General features: G+C 32.8%; 1 protein-coding gene across 1 annotated transcript; it reads right to left on the bottom strand.

Annotated features, from left to right (window-relative positions):
* Positions 1-6,282: 6,282 nt before the first annotated feature.
* LOC11439545 (shikimate O-hydroxycinnamoyltransferase) lies at positions 6,283-7,683 on the bottom strand. The gene has a single exon (XM_003624596.3). The coding sequence runs from the start codon at positions 7,681-7,683 to the stop codon at positions 6,283-6,285; it is 1,401 nt and encodes a 466-aa protein (XP_003624644.3).
* Between the last annotated feature and the right edge of the window lie 12,835 nt (positions 7,684-20,518).

Below are 20,518 nucleotides of genomic sequence, written 5' to 3'. Positions count from 1 at the left end.
ATAAGCTTACAAAAGAACAAGACCTAATTTCTACTCATTTTTGTATCACGCACACTCTCAATGATTCCTAAGAGAAAACACAAAGGGAAGCTTTTTGATCCTTCCAATGGTGAAATCTCACTACCCAAGATGTTTACAATGTTTCTCAACCCAAGAGAACCTTACTACAAAAACACTCAACCCTAAAGTTACCTCCTTTGTAATCCAAGTTTCTATCTCTCAAAGCTCTCCTTCAAAATCTGCAAAGAAACACTAATATAGCAGTCTTCAACTGTCAAAATCGTGTCACAATTGTCCAAATCGTGACACGATTGGTGCGTACGACCCAAGGTACGACCAACCTTATCTTGAAAATGTGCCCAGCAAGTTGAAAATCGTGTCACGTTTTTCCAAAATCGTGACACAATTGAGCACCCTAAAAAACCATGCTCACTGCCTAAAAAATCGTGACACGTTGATGAAATCATGTCACGATTTCTCTACTTCTCAAAACCATAAATTTGAAGCCAAATACAACAGTTGTGATTAGGGGCTGTTTAATTTTTGTTTGGTAATGTTTTGTATGTTCTATTAGTTTTTCTTTAGAGGATTTTGTTCATTTGGCATTGTTGATTGTGCTTTGGTGCACTTGTAGAACACATCCTGTGCTTCTTGTGTTGTTTCTTTTCATGTAATAAAATTGATTAGCATATATGTTTTGGATTGTGCTAAGCCGATTTCGTAAGGATCTTCGGCCTAAGAAGTCAAAGCACTACGGTACTCCGGCAACACACGCCAGCGGATCCCCTGATCAAATCAGGCAGTGTTCCACAAATCACACTGAGATGCACACAACGCCTCTAACCGTTTTATATGCATCAGTCTCACAAAACCTCTGCTATAAAAGGAACACAGTCCCTGGTAAAAGGTACACAACTTCATTAGTTGCCACAAGTCTGATTGGTTTGGGTATGAGCAGGACTCTTTGTTTTTTATAGTCTAAGCTTCATCCAACACATAAAAAAGAAGGAAAATATAGAGTTCTAGCAAAGAGAACATTCATCAGCTATGTAGCACTGACATTTTAGAGCAAATGTAATACATTAGTGTCCGGCATGGCATTGACACATGTGATTATAATCAAATCAGTTCTTTTTTCCGCATATCATTACTGATTTTTACGAGTCAATGTTAATCTCAGTTTCTTAGTGTTCAGCACTAATTAGATTAAGCATTGATCTAATTAGCGAAACACGCTAACCCTATATTTGGTTCCACGTTTGTACCTTCTAAACTGGTGTTTGGTTTAGTCAAACATTAGTATAATGTTATGGACTAACTATAAGCAAAAGGTAAACGTTTCTTCTTCTTAAGAGCTGGAAGAACAAAAAAATACAACTCCCAAGATTAACAAATTATATCCAAAATAGCATACTACTATATACAAGTTTCATCTAATAACTTTTAAGAACAATATTAACTTCATTTTTAGCTAAATTTTTGCAGTACTGAAACTAATTATCATAATTACGCTTTTCATATATAAGTCAACTGATTATATCCATCAAGTGGTTAAGGAGCGATTAGAATTGAAATCTAAGAACGAATTGAAGAAAAATTTAACGTGAAATCTCCTATTAGAATCGGATATACTGAAATTTGAAGAAGCCATGCAAGATACAACAATATGAAAAACAATTCAACAATAGAATTTGCTAGATATGCGCAATTATGAAACAAGTATTTTTTTTTCAAGGATAAAAAGCTTCACACAAAGTTTCACACAATTCCAGTAGTCTAAGACAAAGTTTTCATGTAATGAAAAAATTTCAACACAAAATTTATATTTTAATTCCTTTTTTAAATCTTTAGCGTGTACCCTAATTGATGAAGACAAAGGACCTAAAAAATATGAATGAATTCGGATCCAAAAGTAATTTGTTCCATCCAAAAGTATATGGTTTTTGGATAATTCTTGTGGTTAAATTACAAATCCAAATTATTTAAGCATACGTAAACACACTCTTGTAAAAAAAAAACATACATAAACACACACCATTTAATTATTTTACTAATAATAAAAAAAGTTATTATTTATTTTTTAACTATTTTTTATTTGTGTGATTATGCTTAAATAAATTAAATTTGTGGTTTGACCACACAAACATTGGTACTGGTTTCTAGTCAAATGGATATCAAGAATATTTTTCAGATTTTAGTTTATATTTTACTTTATTCATGTGCCAAGATTTGAACCCTGCTTTATTTTCTTTTCTTTTCTTTCCTTAATAGTGTTGTATCAAATACCAAAGCAGCGAATTACGTGTGGATGACAGACAAATTAATATGTGTGCATCGCTGAACAAAGTTAGCGATGCATATGTTTATGTATGTAATCTAATAAATAATATATGTAGTTTAATATATAGATCATTTATATCATTTATTAAATAAATTTTAAAGATAGATTTTTGCTTATAATAGTTATTAAAGGATGTACTCATTGATTTATTTAAGAATGAAGTTTTTTCATTTCCTTTTTGAGGAGATTTAAAAATGATGTTACGTTGCTTTCTTATGATCTTTTTGGTTGCTGCATGTCTAGAAAGGTTGGAACAACTGTTTAGTTTTATTTTCTTGTTGGATCTTAGATGCTCTTTTGTGGCCCCTCTTTTTTACCAATTCAACTTTGTACATGTATCCATCGGTGGCGTTTACGGTACCCAAGCAAAAGAGTTGTGTATCATACACAAGTTAAATAATGTGTTGTTGAAAATTTATTTGGACCATTGATATAATATTATTATATATCAACGGTTGAGATCTGTTACCTGAAACTTATTGTGACCTGCTGCTGAGATATTATGAACAGTAAACGTGACCCCACATAATTATTAAATGTCAATATTTTATTCAGTTTTTTTTTTGTAACTATAGTATTGGATCTGGGCAATATTCATCTCATCTTCATGTTCACTATCAAACCCAGCAACATTCATCATTTTCATCAATAAATCCAAAAAAATTCATCACATTCATCATCAAAACTCAAACAAATAAAAAATAAAAACCCTCCACCAACCATTCTTTTTCTACTATTCATCGTCTTCTTCCCTCTTCTTCTTTAACTTCCATTATCTTCATCAATCTTCAAATTTTTTCAGAATTCAAAAAAGGTAGAAACTAAACTCTTCCAACAAAAAACACAAAAATAAATTCGAGTAAAACCAATATACTGAACAACACACTTTCATAAAGATCTTATAATAAAACATAAAATATGATTATAGTTGTACCTTAAACCATTATCCAAAAGCTCAAATTATTTAAAAAAGGATGAAAATGCATTACTCGAGTATCCAAATCTGAAAATAAAGCTGATGCTTTTTGACACCCTTCCACATGAATTAGTAAAACCCATTGATTGATGGAAAAGGGTAACAAAATAAACACATTAATGATTTTATTCAAACCTATCAGCAACAAAATGTATATAAACCAATCATGTCCTAGATTTTATTTTCCATAAATCCTTGGTTAATTAGCGCATAGGAAAAATGGCAAAATCAAAAGAGAAAAAAATTAAAATTTACAAGAAATTAAAACAGGTTTGTTTAAGGTGACAAAAAGGATAAAGGTATGGGATTGATTTCGTGAATATGAGTTTGATTCAAATCTAGATCTAAAATTTATTTTGCTTTGAGAGTTATGGAGTATGATGTTTCTAGAAAGAATTTTATGGAGATACATGTGTGTTTAAAGCTGAAAAATGAAGATCTGAACATGAGCACCAAATTTCTAATATGTTATGTTTTACTGCCGCTAGTGTTTGAGTTAGGAGGGGGTGCATCCAGCAAAAACAAAAAAACCAATATTTTACATTAATCAAATGTTTGATTAATTTATTGTATTTATTAATAGCAGGTTACAAACCCATAGCTGCAGGTAACTTTTGAATTTGTGCATGCTACACAAGTTTTACACTTGTGTAGGGTAAATGCCACCCATCACTTAATAATTCAACTTTGTACATGTATCTATCACTTAACAATTCAACTTTGTACTCTCTTCTAACCCACTCGGGTGGCCTAGTCGTACTGACGTGAGATCTGGAGTATGCTCCTCTTCGAGATCTCAGGTTCGATTATCTTCGATAATAATTTAGATGGGTTAGTTTAACTTGTAGAGATTTATAAGTGTTTATAAAAATTCTTCAAATTTAATATATATTACCATAGTATTTTTCAAATTAAAAATATAATCATAAACATTAATTTATCGCTCACTTACAAAATTTTCTTTTAAAAAATATGAAAAATTTCTCGTATATTTCTCTCCTCTAAATTCTTTCTTCCCCTACTTTCCAAACTTACGAACAAAGCCAAACGATACGATGCATGCTATGTTTTTTCAATCCCCAAAGATGACACTCTCACTCACATGCGTGTGTGAGGAAAATGTACCACACTGTCGTAATTTGTCCAAGAGGTGAAATCCAAATCGAAGACTTTGCTAATTGCAAAAATCAATTATAGCTTTGTATTTGCCATTTTCTTAAATTAATATTCTTTTAAATATTAATAACCGAACATAGTTAACCTTTTTTTCCTCTCATTTTCATGTTTCTTTTTTTTTTACCGAGATTTGAATTCCGGACCTTACATATAAAATTTTATGCACTGTTCATACCAACTGAGTTAAACTCACTAAGACTTTCATATGTTACTATCATTGTTCTTTTCAAAACCAACCAAACTATTATTGCTCTTTTAATATTATTTATTGTTTAACTTGTGACAAAAAAAAAAGTTTAATATATCAAAATTTTAATATTTAAAGGATAAATTGATAAGCCGGACATTCCCTTTTAATATAGCTATTTGTGCAACTATTTTACGATTAAGAAGCAATTGACCTCTTGTACAGATTATAAATTAATTTACTATAAATACAGTATACTTTGTTTTTATTTTGGGCAATTATTGCGTTTATTCGACTGATCCACAAACTGCGAAAATCCCTTTTTTTCCTATCTCTATCCCGATGAGCCGAAACCAAAGCTTTTATTTTCTGTTGCGAAATAGTTCGAATAAGTTTTGAATGAGCTCCGCGAAAGCTTGATGTAAATAAACTCATTTTTGTCCTCCGTTTTCGAGCGATAGATCCTCGTTTAACTCTGGTCATTGAATAAGTGAGACTTTGATGAATAACTATTTTAAAGTCTTTTAAAAAAAAAAAAAAACTAAAGTTAAAGTTAAAGTTCATTTGAAGAATCGAGTATTCCTTATTAACGAGTATCTCTTGAATACTTTTTTAAAATTTAAATTTAGAAATAATTTATAAAAAATAAACCTACAATTTACAATGTATTGAATACACAAACATTATAAAACTATATCATTTAAAATCTTTAAAGTGTGTTCAGGAACACTGATAAGCATTTTTTTAAGTTTTTTACTAGAAAACAATAACCCAAAAAAACTGCACATAAGACCAGTAAATATTTAATTGCATTTACATCTTAAAATTATGGAGATTTTACAATTAAAAACAAAAATAAAGAATATTTTTGTCGAGAAAATATAAAAGTATTTTAGCAATCGCTGTCATTTATTTATAATGTGCAATCATATCACCGGTATTAATGCATAAGAACTTTGTAATTAGACGTATTTGAGAATAGTATTAAGATGAATGACTTTATAACAAGTCCTTGTTTTACACCTCATCCATCCCTATCTTGTTAAAAAGTTGTGATTTTATTTATTAAGAGCATCTACATTGGTTAGAGTTTTTATCTTTTAAGATCCGGTACTTAATAGGTAGCCACAATATGGAAGAAAAAAAAAATTGGGGATCTACGAAGATCTAAGATCTCACTTAAGACCTCAATCTTAAGTGGATTCCACACAACTTTTCATTAAAATAATCATTGTTTGAGTTGATTTTATTGTTTTACATTAATAAATAGTTATTGGTGGAACCCATTTAGATATCAATGAATAGATGGCGGTGCAAACAAAAGAAAAACGTGGTGCATCACGTCACTGTATCAGAAATATTAAGCCACCTTTCAAGTTTCAACAGATTTGAATAACCTTAGTTCTTAATTTTCAAATCAAAACTTAATTTCAAACTTAATTATATATAACAGAAATAGTCAAAGCAATTGCACGACTCTTTCCCAATTGAATCACACTACATTTGACCAACTCCATTTTGGAAAATCAACTCTAGTACAAGCACCAAAAAATGCATGTACATGCAAGAAAATTTCATTGTCAAATATTGGGACAACATCCATCACAATTTGGAAGTACAAAACACCTCTTTGATATCATCATAGAAAATTTTTCTGAAGTTATCCATACAAGATACCTCCAAAGAAATCGCCACCACAATATCACCACCATTATTATTCATAACAAATGCCTTCCCTTCAGAATCCATGTACCCTGGACCAAAATAAACAGGTTCTCCCAACCCAAAATCTGCATCCTTATACGAAAAATTCATCCAACTTACAACAAAAATATTTGGATTTCCCTTGTATTGTCCCTTGCACACACTCTTTGCTGGATAGTGGAAATTATATCTCAATAAATCCATGTCCTTCTCCCTATCTATGTAATCAAGTGCTGACATTACATATTCCTCCGTTACTCTTTCAAGTGCTTTATGAACATCTTCAACCGCATCACCCAAAGGCTTGCAAGTAAGATCATTAAAGGAGCGAATTGGTGTAACTGTTGGAAATGCTGCATTCCCGGCATAGCCACTAGGAAGAGGTGGTTTTAAGCGGTTTCTACAATTAACTAATGTGGACAACCTTGTGGGTTGGTCATTATTTTCCATGCAACGTGCTTTGCTGACACACCTCCAAAGATATCCTGCAATAACCTCAAAAGTTGAGTAAGGTTTTGTCTTAGGGACATCTTTGGAGGTGGGTTGAAAATTCACACGAGAGTTAACATTTTTCTTAAGTATTGAAACTTGTTCTCGCGTGAGTTTCACAATAGCAACACTCACTTCTCTAGTGTTGCCCAAATCATGATCTACCTGAATAGGAGGCGTGTCAAACTCATGATGATGCCGATGTAAGGATGAAGAATGTGTGAGTTTGCGTGAATTCAACATAGTTCGATCGTGACACGGAAACTCACTTGGATCCAAATTCTCTCCACGCGCCAACTTAGCCCATGCGTTCATGAAACACATGGTTGCGGTTCCATCAGTTGCGGCTCGACATAAGGCAACACCTAATGTAAAACCGCCACAATTGAACCTTGTAAGTTGCACTGCCAATAAGGGAATATCTTCAATGGGAAGATTGTAATTAATGTTTGGTATGAGTTGTGATACCAAATTAGTTGGTACAAAATCACCCAATTGGTTCAAATTGGTTAATTCTTCACATTTGGCTTCTAATAGAAGTGCTCCTTTGGCATTACAATGAATTTCCCATCTTCCACCTTTGATCAAACTCAACCTTCCCGCTAGTGGATAGTAAGCAACCAAAGCTTGGCTAAGGGATTTTTTAAGTGTTTCAAGGAAAGTTGAGGTGTTTTTGTGATTATGTGGTTTGAAGACATAGAGGAGAGGAGCATGAGTGCGAAGCTTGATTTGTTCACATAATGAGAAGAGTTTTGGATTAGGAGTTGGTTTGGAAGGGATTACAATGGATTGAGATTGGACACTCACCATGTTTCTTGCTTTCTTGAGAGTTATCCACTTTGTCTTTGCAGCCTTTTAAAGAGGCTAAATGGTTTCTTGTTGATGTATGTATAACAACGTAAGCAATTAGGTGTATATCCCTATTCTTATCCTTTTCTAAAATTATTTTAGAAAGTTCCTAACTTGAGTTATTATTTTCTAGTAAAAAGGCTGGAATCAATTTTACAAAAATTAATTATGGAAAGTTAAACCCAACATACACTTAATATTTAAAAGATTTTTAATTTAAGAAGATGACAAATACAAATCTGTAATTGATTTTTGCAACTAGCAAGTCTTTGATTTGGATTTCACCTCTTGTTACAAATTATGAACAGTGTGATACTGTGATTCATTTTCCTCACGCACATATGAGATTGTCATCTTTATGGTTTGAAAGAAACATAGAACGTGGCATTTAATAATATTATATTTACCTTTCATTGCATGCGCAGACATGAGAACCACACGCAACTTGGTAGGAGACACACTTATTTGGACACAAGCTCAAACAAAAATATTTGAGCACACATAAAGCCAAGCGAAAATTAAAGGAGAATAAAAAAAATTACATGATATCATTAGATGCAATTAATTACTTTTTATTTAATTTTGTTAATTTCATGTGAGTGTGTCTAAATAATATTTATTTCAGGTTGTGTTCGTGAAAGACTTTCTCCGCAACCCGCATGTGTTTTTTTGGTACAATAAGCAACTTTCATTAAAGTGTGTTTGATCTATTAAAAAATGAAGGACGAAACAACTTCAGATCTATAGTATTTGATGTGTAGGTGACATTTAACATGGGTTAGTGGAGTTTTTTTTTTTTCATTATGGAAAAATTGATTATGTCTGTTAGATTAAATGAGGAACATATTCTTATTCCGCTCTCACAACACTATATTATTTATTTTACACTATCTTTCATTCTCTCTCTTTCATATCCTCGCACACCTCCACCACCACCACTAATCCATAGATTCAGCAACCACTTTGACCACCGCACACCACGTGTTTGCTACTGAAAAAAACGCCATTGACTTATTTAATCCGGTGTGTATCCCGAACTAACAGTAAACCTCATTTGTGTCATATGAAATAAATCTTCCTCATGTAAAGACTACAATCATCGAATATCAACCTTAAATTGGTAACATCTCCCGTTTATCATATCTTTCTCCAACAATAAAGAATGTTTAAATTGGACATGTACAAAATAAACATTTAAATATAAACGTTAATTGGACTAAAATCTAACAAATTTTGGCTGAAAGATCCAATTCGATATTTAATTTATTTTTTGCAAAATTACACAATTCGTTGCTTAACTTAATTTCACGTAATATTTTCGTTTTTTATCTCTTTTTTTCTTGATTTAATCATTTATGTTATAAAATCTCAGTATTATATCATTTTTTCAATGAAATCTGAGTTTCTATGTTTGTATGATGAAGATATGGGTTGTTTATGAGTTTTTTATAAGTTTTTTAATGAGTTTTTTTATTTTGTTTTGATAAAAAGGATAACAATGTTGACATTTTAAAACATAAAAAATTAAATAAAAAAATAAAGGACAAAAGTGTTATTTAAAATTAAATTAAGAGACGAATTGTATAATTTTACCTTTATTTTTTTTTTTATAAAAAACAGTACACGTATATTGGTACATTATATAATTATATTTTTATTGGTTGTTTTTACTTAAGAAAATCAACTTGAAAAATGGTTTCAAATCTCCTTATTTATATTAACTAATATTCACCAAACTACATATTAGTTTTATATATGCTGAAATATGGAAGTCACCTTCTAAGTCATAACGAGTCATTTCGTTCTTAAGTCCCTACACTAATATATTTAACTTAGGTGTTTGGTTTCATTTTGAAATTGACAAAATAGAGAGGATTGGATAAAATTGAAAGTCAGAAATAGAGGGGTTAAAATCTAGAAACTAATCCAATATTAAGCCTAAAAAATATTAACAATGAAAAGAAGAATGACGTCCCTAAAAATAAATAAAAAAAGAATGTGTTATTGAATAAATGGGACTTTCCCTCAAAAAAGATGGGCCTGATAACCCAATGCCCTTTTCTTGAGAAAGGGGCAACTAACCCTAGTTATCAACAACACTGCAACACACACCCATCAAAAAGAGAACACAGAAACCCTAATCGTTCTCCTTCTCTGCAATCGACTAGATTGATCGCATGGCTCAGTCAATTCTCTTAGAGGAAGCATCTGTTCCCAAGCGACAAGCGATAATCAATGAAGCATGTTCCTTGTTAATTCAAATTGGTTTTGATCTAGAGATGTTTACCCTCAAGAAAATCCATGAACATGGCTACACCGATGAAGACTTATTCAATCTTATCCAGCATATCTTACTGCACCGATCCCAAAGAATGACTTCGTGAAATTTGTGGACCGTATGAAGTGGCTGACGAGAACTAATGAAGGTATGCATGCTCTTTCTGATTCATTAACAAGGTTATCAAAGAAAAACTTGTGATTGTCAAAACAACATGTTGCTTTAGCACAAAAGCTTGTTAGTTATACAGCTCCTGATAGACTAAATCGCAAAACTATTCTTGATGAGATTAATAAATTAGAGAGGCGCCAGAGCCAGCGAAAGAAGGAATATTTTGACATTGATGAAGATTTGAAGATGAAATTAGGTCCTCTGTATCAATACGAAGAACCTTCTATACCAGAGTCACATAATTCGTCGCCACCTTAGGAGAACCGCGAATCGGTTTGCACGAACCATTTGGTTCGCCAGAATTCGCCTGAAAATTTGCAGTCACAAGCGTATTCCGATTTCCCGCAGAAAATCCGGAAAAATAGATCTAGAAATAAGGAAGAAACGGTTTCTAAAGATGATGATGTAAAGGAGGAAGCCGTTGTTACAACAAGAATCAATAGATCTAGAAGAAAATTGGGTTTGAAAACTGAATCGCAATTGTTATTACAGTCTAAATCTGAAGGAGGAAGATGACCTTTAGGATTTTGTTTTTACTGGACCGCTGGACTTAGTATATGGGCCTGAACCATTTTCATGTTGTAACTGTTGAAGCTGGACTATTTACAAATGCTAATCTGACCCCTTTTCAAAACAAATTATAATCTTACTTATAAGTTACAATCATTTTATAAAACAATCATTTTAGAAAACAAAACATAGGTTATTTAATTTTATTAAAAGGAAGTGAGTGTAGATTGATAACATTAGCAGCCTATTTTATAAATTGTTTTTTATTAAAATGAAGTTGAATTAATTTTTTTAATCATTTTTTGTTTATTTAGTTATTATTTTTTATAACATGTACCGATTAATATATTAGCACGTACCGCGAACCGAAATAGCGTACCAACTATGTATACCCCCCTACGTACCTGATTCTTTGAAAGTTGTATACCGCGTACCCGAACCCGTACCACGTACCGAAGCGAACTGCGAATTATGTGACATTGTTCTATACAAGAGTTGCGGATTGAGGCCCACAAGCTTTATTCGGATGCATGTAGATACAGGAGGAGATATGTTGTCCCTATATATCGTAAGAAGGGATTTGAGGCGGCGATCAGGGAATTTGGTGATGCTGCCAAGAAGAATCACCTTCTTAGGTATTTGCATGATCCTAATAGGCAGGAGAAAATTGAAAACCATTTCAAAGAGAGGCTTCAGTGGTTTGATTATGTTTTTGCTGCTGATCCACAAGATAGTGGTGAGTCTTTCAGGACCCTTGTGTCTGATACTTATGAATCGGTAGAAGCTGCTTATCTACAAAATTGTGGTGAGACTCCTAGGAGATTTGTGCCTGACTTTGTGCCTGAGTCCGTTGAAGCTTATGATCTAAAAGATAGTGGTTAGACTTCTGTTTCTGATAAGCATGTGTCCAAGGGATTTTTTTTTTTTAATCGGCAAATATTGTTAACCAACAAGCCCGTGCAAGAAGCACTAATAAGCTCGGGTGGGAAAAAAAACAAGGGGAAATTGGTTGCCTTACAAACACCGGCTCGAACAAAACCCCCTTAAAAAACCACCACTAAACAAAGGAACACACCTAAAAGAGTAATGACGCAAACATATACCAATGACTTAACCACAAGAATAGCCCTGCGTCAACACCAAGCAACAAACCTTCTAAATAGAAGCCACCAACCGGACTGCACAGCTGCTGCACAAACCACAGAACACAGCCGCAGCTCAACCAAAATAGTGCAAGTAAGAGAGTGCCACGCTCCCAGGGAGCCCCAAAACGTCCACAGCACCTCCCACTCCCAAAAATAGCAACCAAGAGACGTGCCAGGCAGAAGCAGAACTGCTCCCTCACACCAAACCATGACAGAAACAACAAACAGCCAACAACAACAAAAATGCAGCACAAAAACCTCAGGACACACAGCCGGAAAAAAAAAAATCAGCTGATATAGTTGCACACCTGCACCACAACTCACACCCACCAAAGCCGCACCTACCTCCTTCCTTTCCTACGAAGACATAAGATGGGGTTCCAATTCCATTCGTAAAAGAGCCAAACTGGAAATTGTGTCCTACTCAACAACCACCTCCAAGAGAGGACTTTCACCTCTACAATTTCGTCCACATCAAAATTCCTCTCATTAAAGATATCATCATTACGCGCTTTCCACAAAACCCATGGTGTTGCAAGCCAAATAAGCCCACGCCCTTTCCTCACCTTATTTCTTCCGAAACCCTAAACCCTAAATCGGTTTAGGGTTTAGGGTTTAGGGTTTAGGGATTGATTACATTTCTCAAGGCAAGATTGGCCTTAGTTGGAATCCTATTAAGGAGCACCTTCCTAGCAAAAGCCACCACCTTAGATGGAGTCGGACTTTCCCATAAACCTTTGAACACCCTTTTTTCTTCCTCCCGCCACCTATCTTCCCGCAACACCAACTCCTCCAACCTTAAATATGCCGACTTGACCGTAAAATACCATTATCTTCTAAATTCCACCTCCACAAATCCTCGTCTTGAGTCCACACAACTCCTTCCAAATCTTCCTTGAGACTAACTAAAAGTTCCTCCTCCCACATAAAAAGATGTCTTCTCCAATGAAAAATCCAAACCGAACCTCCCTCGACATTCTCCCCCATGTCCCGCACTAAAGCCTCCGTATAATTTGAAATCGAATAAAGTCTTGGATACTTTAATCGAAAGCACTTGTCCCCTCTCTGCCTATCACTCCAAAAGCTAGTTGACCTTCCGTTCCCCACCTTCCTCTTAACCTCCGAGTTAAACCAATTTGGACCACCATAGTCTCCTAATTTCACAACTTCCTTCCACCAAAGAGAGGAGTTCGTCGGCCAAGCATAATTGCTATTCTCCAAAACATTCACCACGCACTCCCCATATTTCTTCACAAGCACCTATTTCCACAAAGCTTCCCTCCCATCAATCAACCTCCACCTCCACTTAGCCAACAAACTAATATTCATAACCCGAATATCTTTCACCCTCACTCCCCCATTCTCCTTTTGTTGACAAACCGATTTCCAATTAACCCAACTAATCTTCTTGCCCCCACCCACACCACCCCAAAGAAATTATCTTTGGATTCTAACAATCCTCTTCCAAACACCCACCAACATTTTCAAAAAAGATAAGTAAAATATAGGCATAGAATTAAGAACCGAATTGAGAAGAACAATTCTACCTCCAAAGCTAATATACCGAGTGCTCCAAGTATTCAACCTCCCTCCAATGGTTTCCACCAACGGCTCCCAAGTTGACATACTCCTCATATTCGCACCCACCGGAAGCCCCAAATACTTGAAAGGGATACTACCCGCACTACAATTCAAAAAATCACACGCCATGGCCATAAAGTCCTCACTAACATTAATCCCAACCAATGAACTTTTGGAGAAATTTATCTTCAAACCCGAAACCATTTGGAAACCTCTAAGGATCGCCTTCATAGTCCAAAGATTTTGAACCGAAGCCTTCCCAATGCAAAGCGTATCATCGGCATATTGCAAATGGGAAACCACCAAATCATTACCTCTAAAATCAAACCATGTCCAAGGGATTTTCTGATAAGCCACGACAGACGAAGAGGGCACTGACTGATATGCCTAAGGAAGTTTATGATAAGCCATATCCCCAAGGGTTATAGAGTGTTCAATCTGTTGGGCTTGAAATTTGAGGCATGGAGCTACCTAAAGAAAGTAATCAAGAAGCATTATATTTAGCTTTCTAAACTTGTGCACATTATTTGTTGCTAATCTAACTTTTCTTCTTGTGTTTGAAATTCAACTTTAACTCTATGGAATATGTTATACTGAAAATATATGCATTTTTGTTAGACCATTGATAGGATTTGAGCTCTTTGATATGGTATCTTTTTTTTGACCTCACTCTTATTTTTTTCCAGTTAGGATGTAGTATTTTACCATTGTTTTTTGTATGTTTGTAGTTGTAAATTTGTTCTTTATTCACTTTAGCAAACTTTGCCCCCTATAATTGATGACCTTGCTTGCCTCCTGTTGCTTTGCTAAACAATTATCCTTTTTTCCTTATCACTACACGAAGCTACTCCAATGATATTAACTTGTAGTATTGAGGATATAAATTAAACATGTTAATTAAACAATATATTTAACAATGTGATAACTATTTACCGTTTTGTTCACAGTAGAAGACATTTTTTGCGAGTTGAGTTTTATTTGATTGTATTGAAGTCACACATTTGTTGTGTCATGTCCAAAATAAATCGCACATTTAAGCTGCGACTTAATTTAAGTGGCTTAATTTCATGTGACTTCAAATAAAACCACACTTTTTGTTAATTGTAATGTTAAGAAATGATCACTTGTAATGCAAGTTAGTGGAACCTAACTAATAACTAATTTTTAATATAGTTAGTCAGTCCTTGTGGAAGTTAGTTAGAGTAGACAGCAAACTCTATAGGATTCACATCATGTATCCTTGAAATAACTATATTCGTGATTGTTACTTTTTTATTCTTAGATTGTGTTTCTTCTCCATTTTTTATTCTTCTACGAAGCTTTTGTTCAACATTTCACATGGTATCAGTACCCCAAATTTGGCGTAACACCATTGTTGTTATTGCGCGATCTATAGCTCACAAATCTCAATTCTTCCATTCTCTTATTCCATATCTTGATTCATTCGCAATCATTTTCTTTTTCTTTTTCCTTCAATCTGACAACATGTTATTGAAATCTGTACGCAAAATAAGGTGGAAATGCTTAAATTCCAAAAGTGTGATAGAGAAGCGACGTGTAAAGTAAAACATCTAGCAGTGTGAAAACAAAACAAAACAAAAACAGTTAGTCAATAAGTCAATCATAAATAAGGCCCCGATTAAATAATCAACTTAATCAAACATTCATTATATGAGTACTTAAGTATCTTTTATATATGTAAGTTGTAACCAAAAGATAAAAATAAAACCAAATTGTTTTCATATTAGCTATAAGTTATTTTCATAAATCGTTGAATAATATAAAATTATTTAACATATAAGTTAACAACTTATAACATGTCATAAATTATTTTTATAACTGCTCTCAAATATTTTCACAAATATTTAAGTAGATAAATCCAAACAAATCAAATTGCTTTATAAGTTGTTTCCATATGTTCAACAATCTCACACAAAAGTTTATGTGAGTATATAAGTTCAAATAAATCATTCGAAATATACCATAAATCAAATGGAAAATGTGTAAAAACAAGTTAGAAGTATTTGATTTGATTGAATGTGTATTTCCAAACCCTTTTAGGATTGTCGACTGACCTCACAAACCAACATGGGTCTTTTCAACGTATTTTGTCATTACTCGCACGTTTTTTGAGAAACTAAACTACTTCAAGTCAAACACGTTTAATTGTGGAGTTCTTATAGTTTGGGCTACCGAAAAGACATCTTGTTGATATAAGTATTGTCAAACAATTCTTATAATTTTTCCTTCAACCATGTAGTCTCATACCTGCACGACATCAAAATTTATCTCATTCCGATGTGGATTCAGTTTGTCTAGAAGCTGTCATGAGCCGCTCGTTGTCATGCCTTGTGCACCGCGATCGCTCCCGGTCCTCGTTAGCCTCGGATGTTATAGAATCAATACGTACATACAAGGGCGGTCCTAAGTTTTTTTTGTGTCCCAAACAACTAAAATAATAGTAGTTGTCTCTTAATCATATTAGGGTTAAATATGTTTTTGGTCCCTATAAATATACCGACTTTTCGTTTTAATCCCTCTAAAAATTTCTTTCAACTTTTAGTCCCTATAAAATTTTCAATCACTACTTTTGGTCACTATTTTTAAGTCAATTTTTGTATTTTTTTTTTTTTTGTGAAATTGTGCAGAAATATGTAAAATGTTGAAAAAAGAATTACCCAAAAAAAATTAGAATTTTTTAACAAAACACAAATTAAATATGAATTTTTAACCGTAAAAAATATAAAAATTCATATTAAATTCATCTTCTGTCAAAAAGATCTATTATTATTTTTTTTGGAGAGATTCTTATATTTTTGCAAAAATTGTATTCTAAAATATGAATTTTACATATGAGTTTACTTTAAAGAAGTGACCAAAAGTGAAGATGAGAAATTTTTGAGGAATTAAAAGTTGATGAAAACATTCTATTATATATTCTATATAACTACTTAAATAACAACATAAAATTTTTCTTTCAAAAAAAACAACATAAAATTTTGTAACATTCTATTATTCTATCAATAAGTTATAAATTAGTTATGACTTTCAAATTAGATAAGGAACGTTAACCACGTTAATTATTCCTTTGGTCTCTCATTTATTCTTTTATTGTACTCCTCTAAATATGAACATATTATTTTATAGGGACCCTCCATCAGTTTTTTTAACTTGGAAATGGTGATATATTATCTTTAAATTTAGGTTTTTTAGAGATTTTCTTGTAATTTCATCGAGGTTAATCAATCTAGATCATCATATTGTATGACACATCGTTTAGAATATGTCACGTTGTCATTTTTTAGTCAAAAAATATGAGCGAAAGATCAAAAATGAATGATTTTATCATTGGGGGATCAATTTTCTGATTGAGTGAAAATAGAGAGCTAAAACTGTACTTAAGTCTATAAAAATATAAAGATTAAATATGCTTTTAGTCCCTATAAAATTATAAGCTTTCAATTATATTTTAGTCAAAAAAGAATTATTTACTTTTAGTCTTTATTTGCATTTTATAAAGTCTATTTTAAAGGATAAATCCTTTTTTTAAATGTTTTTAAAATAAAGACTACTTCTATAAACTACAATATTATAAAAGACTAAAATTATAATTTTATAAAACTAAATTTAAAAATTTGTGATTTTGTAAGAAGTAAAATACAAAGTTTGCGTCTGCTGTTGCAATTCTCTCTCACTCTCACAATTTGCTACTCTTACTATGATAGTCTTTGTTTGTGCTTTCGTTCTTTTCAACTTCCATCCCAAAATGGTCTGTACGGTTTTATAGTTAAGTTCAATTTCATCTAGTTTTTTTTTGGAGCCCATAGCTTTTTCCTTTTTCACTTGACAAAATAAAATTGCTCGAGTTACTTCTCTAAGGAATGCAAATTAAGAAATTATTACTCATTAAAAATTTTAATTACAGATTATAAATTTTTATATAAATCTATCATTTAAGGTTCTTAAAAGTGTCCAAGATAAACGTTGGCAAAATAATTTATGGAAGAGTATTGCTATTCATAACGACAAGCAATTTCACGAGCTTTCGTGAATTCAAGGCATAAATCAAGGATGGCTGGAAAAAAATATCATGCTACAATATTAAGATACACATACACAATACAAAGGTGTTCGTGATAATTTCGCTTGAAATTTTGTCGGGATCTACAACATTTTTCTTTATGGAATTCTTATATGTAGAGAGTGTTTTAGCAAACGTCTCCAATCACCCACACCTACATCGCTGTAGTGTTTTCAACCTCGCCGTCACCTGGTTGTCCGCTTTCATTGGCGACATGTTGCCACAATGCTCGCATGCCGACGTTCTTAGTGTCAAATCAATAATGTTTGCAAAGACAGCGAGTTCTACTATATTGTAAACTTTTCAAAGGACAATGATTTTACAAGCGAAAAAGAATTTGTGGTAAGTTTCCGACAAATTCTATGAACTCCGCAGAAGCATATTCACAATCTCTGTAACAAAACCCAAGAATTAGCAAAAAAGTAACATAACACAAATAAGCATACCACACAATTTGGAAAAAGAAGTTTGTATGCATGTGTGTTAGAACGGGGAGTAGTTTCTTCTCCTGTCACAATCTTGAAGCCATGAAGTATTAACAACATAAACAGCACCTCGAGCAGCAACATAAGCGACATGCTAAGATAAACTAAAATTTAGTGCATATGAACCAAATCTTTCAAAAAGAAAACTATAGAACCAACTTAAAAAATAATAATTCTTAAGCATTGAAATCATTCATAAAAAAATCACAAACATTAAGTGAGGTGCCATCTTCATCATCATCTTTAGAGCATCTTTATGAATTATGGCTAATACCCTTTTTTCATTTATTTTATTTTATCATTAATTAGCTAGTTTTTTTTATTTTTTTTAATTAAAAAATTACACACTTGACATTATATTTCCTTAAATGATGTGTCATATATGCGTTGACCGAGTCAAAATCAACCTTTTGCCAAAGGTAAATACAAGGGTTAGAAGTGTTGTTTTGTCTTTTTAAAAGACAAAAATTGCAATTTTTGCAAAGTTAGGAGACCAAAAATTTATGGGTTATGCTATGGCCTTTAAGTTTATTTATAATTTTTTTATTTAGTTTATGAAAAACAGGTCAGAATGGTTCTCAATTTTTCGGGTATTCTATCATGAGACAAAAACACAATTTGGTGTTCCCATTCATACAATGCAAAGTGATAATGCTTATGAATAACTACTTACTATCTCTTAACATTTCAAATCATTATGGCTTCACATGGCATTTTACACCAAACGTGTGTGTTGGTCGAGAATACAATTTGCTTATTACCATGCCCTATTGTACAATGTATTTTCCCACCTAGTTAGTTTGTAGTTAGTTCAATTTGTTATAACTATGGCAAATGAACTTATTAGTGGGCATCACAAATACTTGAATACCCCCAAGTATCAATGCGTCAAATGGTTCATTAAATAGATGCAATTCTCATCTAGATGTAGTGTTAAGATGTATTCAATCTCAAAACTAAATGAGATAGACCGAAAAACAAAACATATGAGCTCCATTAAGAGTAATATTAGCCACCATAAAAACCAAAACAAAAAGTGAAGGCCAAACAAAAATGTTTGTTGTAGCCAACGGCGCATAAAGGATAAACTTATGATTTTGCCACTATTGTTGCATTATTTATTTAATATATGTATGCTTTTAGAACTACACACTAGTACTACAAATTGTATAGGAAAAGATTGGTAAACACCCGTGTACCTTCTATACACATGTTGATAAGGCAAAATGATAGATATTTGAGAAGTGAAACAAATTCAATCGAAGTAATAAAAATTCGTTTCTACGAGGACTGTATTAACTTCTACTTAGCAATTTCATTATTAAAAAGGATGTGTAAAATTTATATTGGTGCCCTAGGCAGTTGAGTTGATTTTGTAACATAAACGGAATTAAAAATAATAAAGGATTGGTTTTAGAAAATCTGAGAGAAAAATGGTTAAGTCCTTCGAATCCTCTGAAGCTCTCCTATGGTAATTTGCTTTCCTAATTCAATCAATGATTATTTAGTTTCACGACGAATTAACTTAGTAATTCTACCCAATCTTTTGACCTAGAATTCTCCCCGCAAGTGACAACCCCTTAATCTCTTAAATGAATTCGAAACCGGCGGAGGTATTAAAAGAACGTTAATCCATATGTCATAACCTAATAATGATCTATCTCTAGCTTGATTACTTAGGTTAAACATATTACCTAGTTCAGAGTTAAAAGTCAGGGTTAGTGGTCATTCAATTTCTATGATCAATATGCATATTCATAAAGCTAGGGTTAATAGTCGATGATAAACATACATAAGGCATTAAACACAAGGTAATATGAATAAAGACTAAATTTTCATTAATGTTCAATGGAGTTCAACAAATTAGGGTTCCCGTAGGATTACATCAGATTCATCTCAGGAATTAACCACAAAAGAATTAGTTACTCATAGCTAAAGTATAAGCTAAGAAAAAGGATTCATACATGTGAAGGATGATTGACTCTTAGTTTCGATGGTTTCCCACCATATCTCCAAGTCTCTGCTTCAAAATATGTCTTTAGGTCTCAAAATTCGTGACCCCTTAATCAGAAAACACCTCTTTATATTTATAGGCAAGTAAAAATCGGCCACCGAGCTCCAAAATCGGTGGCCGAAATCCCAAATGTGTGACCCAATGGTGCGAAATCGGCGCCCGATTTATGCTTATCGGCGGCCGATTTTTGTCGAGTCCATCATCTGCAAATTGGCAGCAAAATCGGTGGCCGATTTCCAATACTTCAAACTTCATTTTCTTTGTCTTTTGTGGCTTGCAGCTCCATGAATTCCAATAAAAAAAACCCTAAAATTACATGAAAAATTTCTACTAAAAGAGTAATGACAAAATGTCATCACAAAACACTATTGAAAAATAATAAAACAAAAGAAAAAAATGATCCGATCTTGAAGAAAGATGAATGCCCCCACACATAAAAAAAAAAAAAAAAACACAGCTTTTATGTTTCTCTTTTCCGTCTCTTTCCTTCATAACTGTTTAACTCAAGGTTTCACCACCATCATCACCCTT

The sequence above is a fragment of the Medicago truncatula genome, chromosome 7, assembly GCF_003473485.1.
Source record: "Medicago truncatula cultivar Jemalong A17 chromosome 7, MtrunA17r5.0-ANR, whole genome shotgun sequence".
Classification (NCBI taxonomy): domain Eukaryota; kingdom Viridiplantae; phylum Streptophyta; class Magnoliopsida; order Fabales; family Fabaceae; genus Medicago; species Medicago truncatula.
The sequence above is the reverse complement of the archived record's forward strand: the minus strand, read 5'-3'. Positions and strand labels throughout refer to the sequence as shown.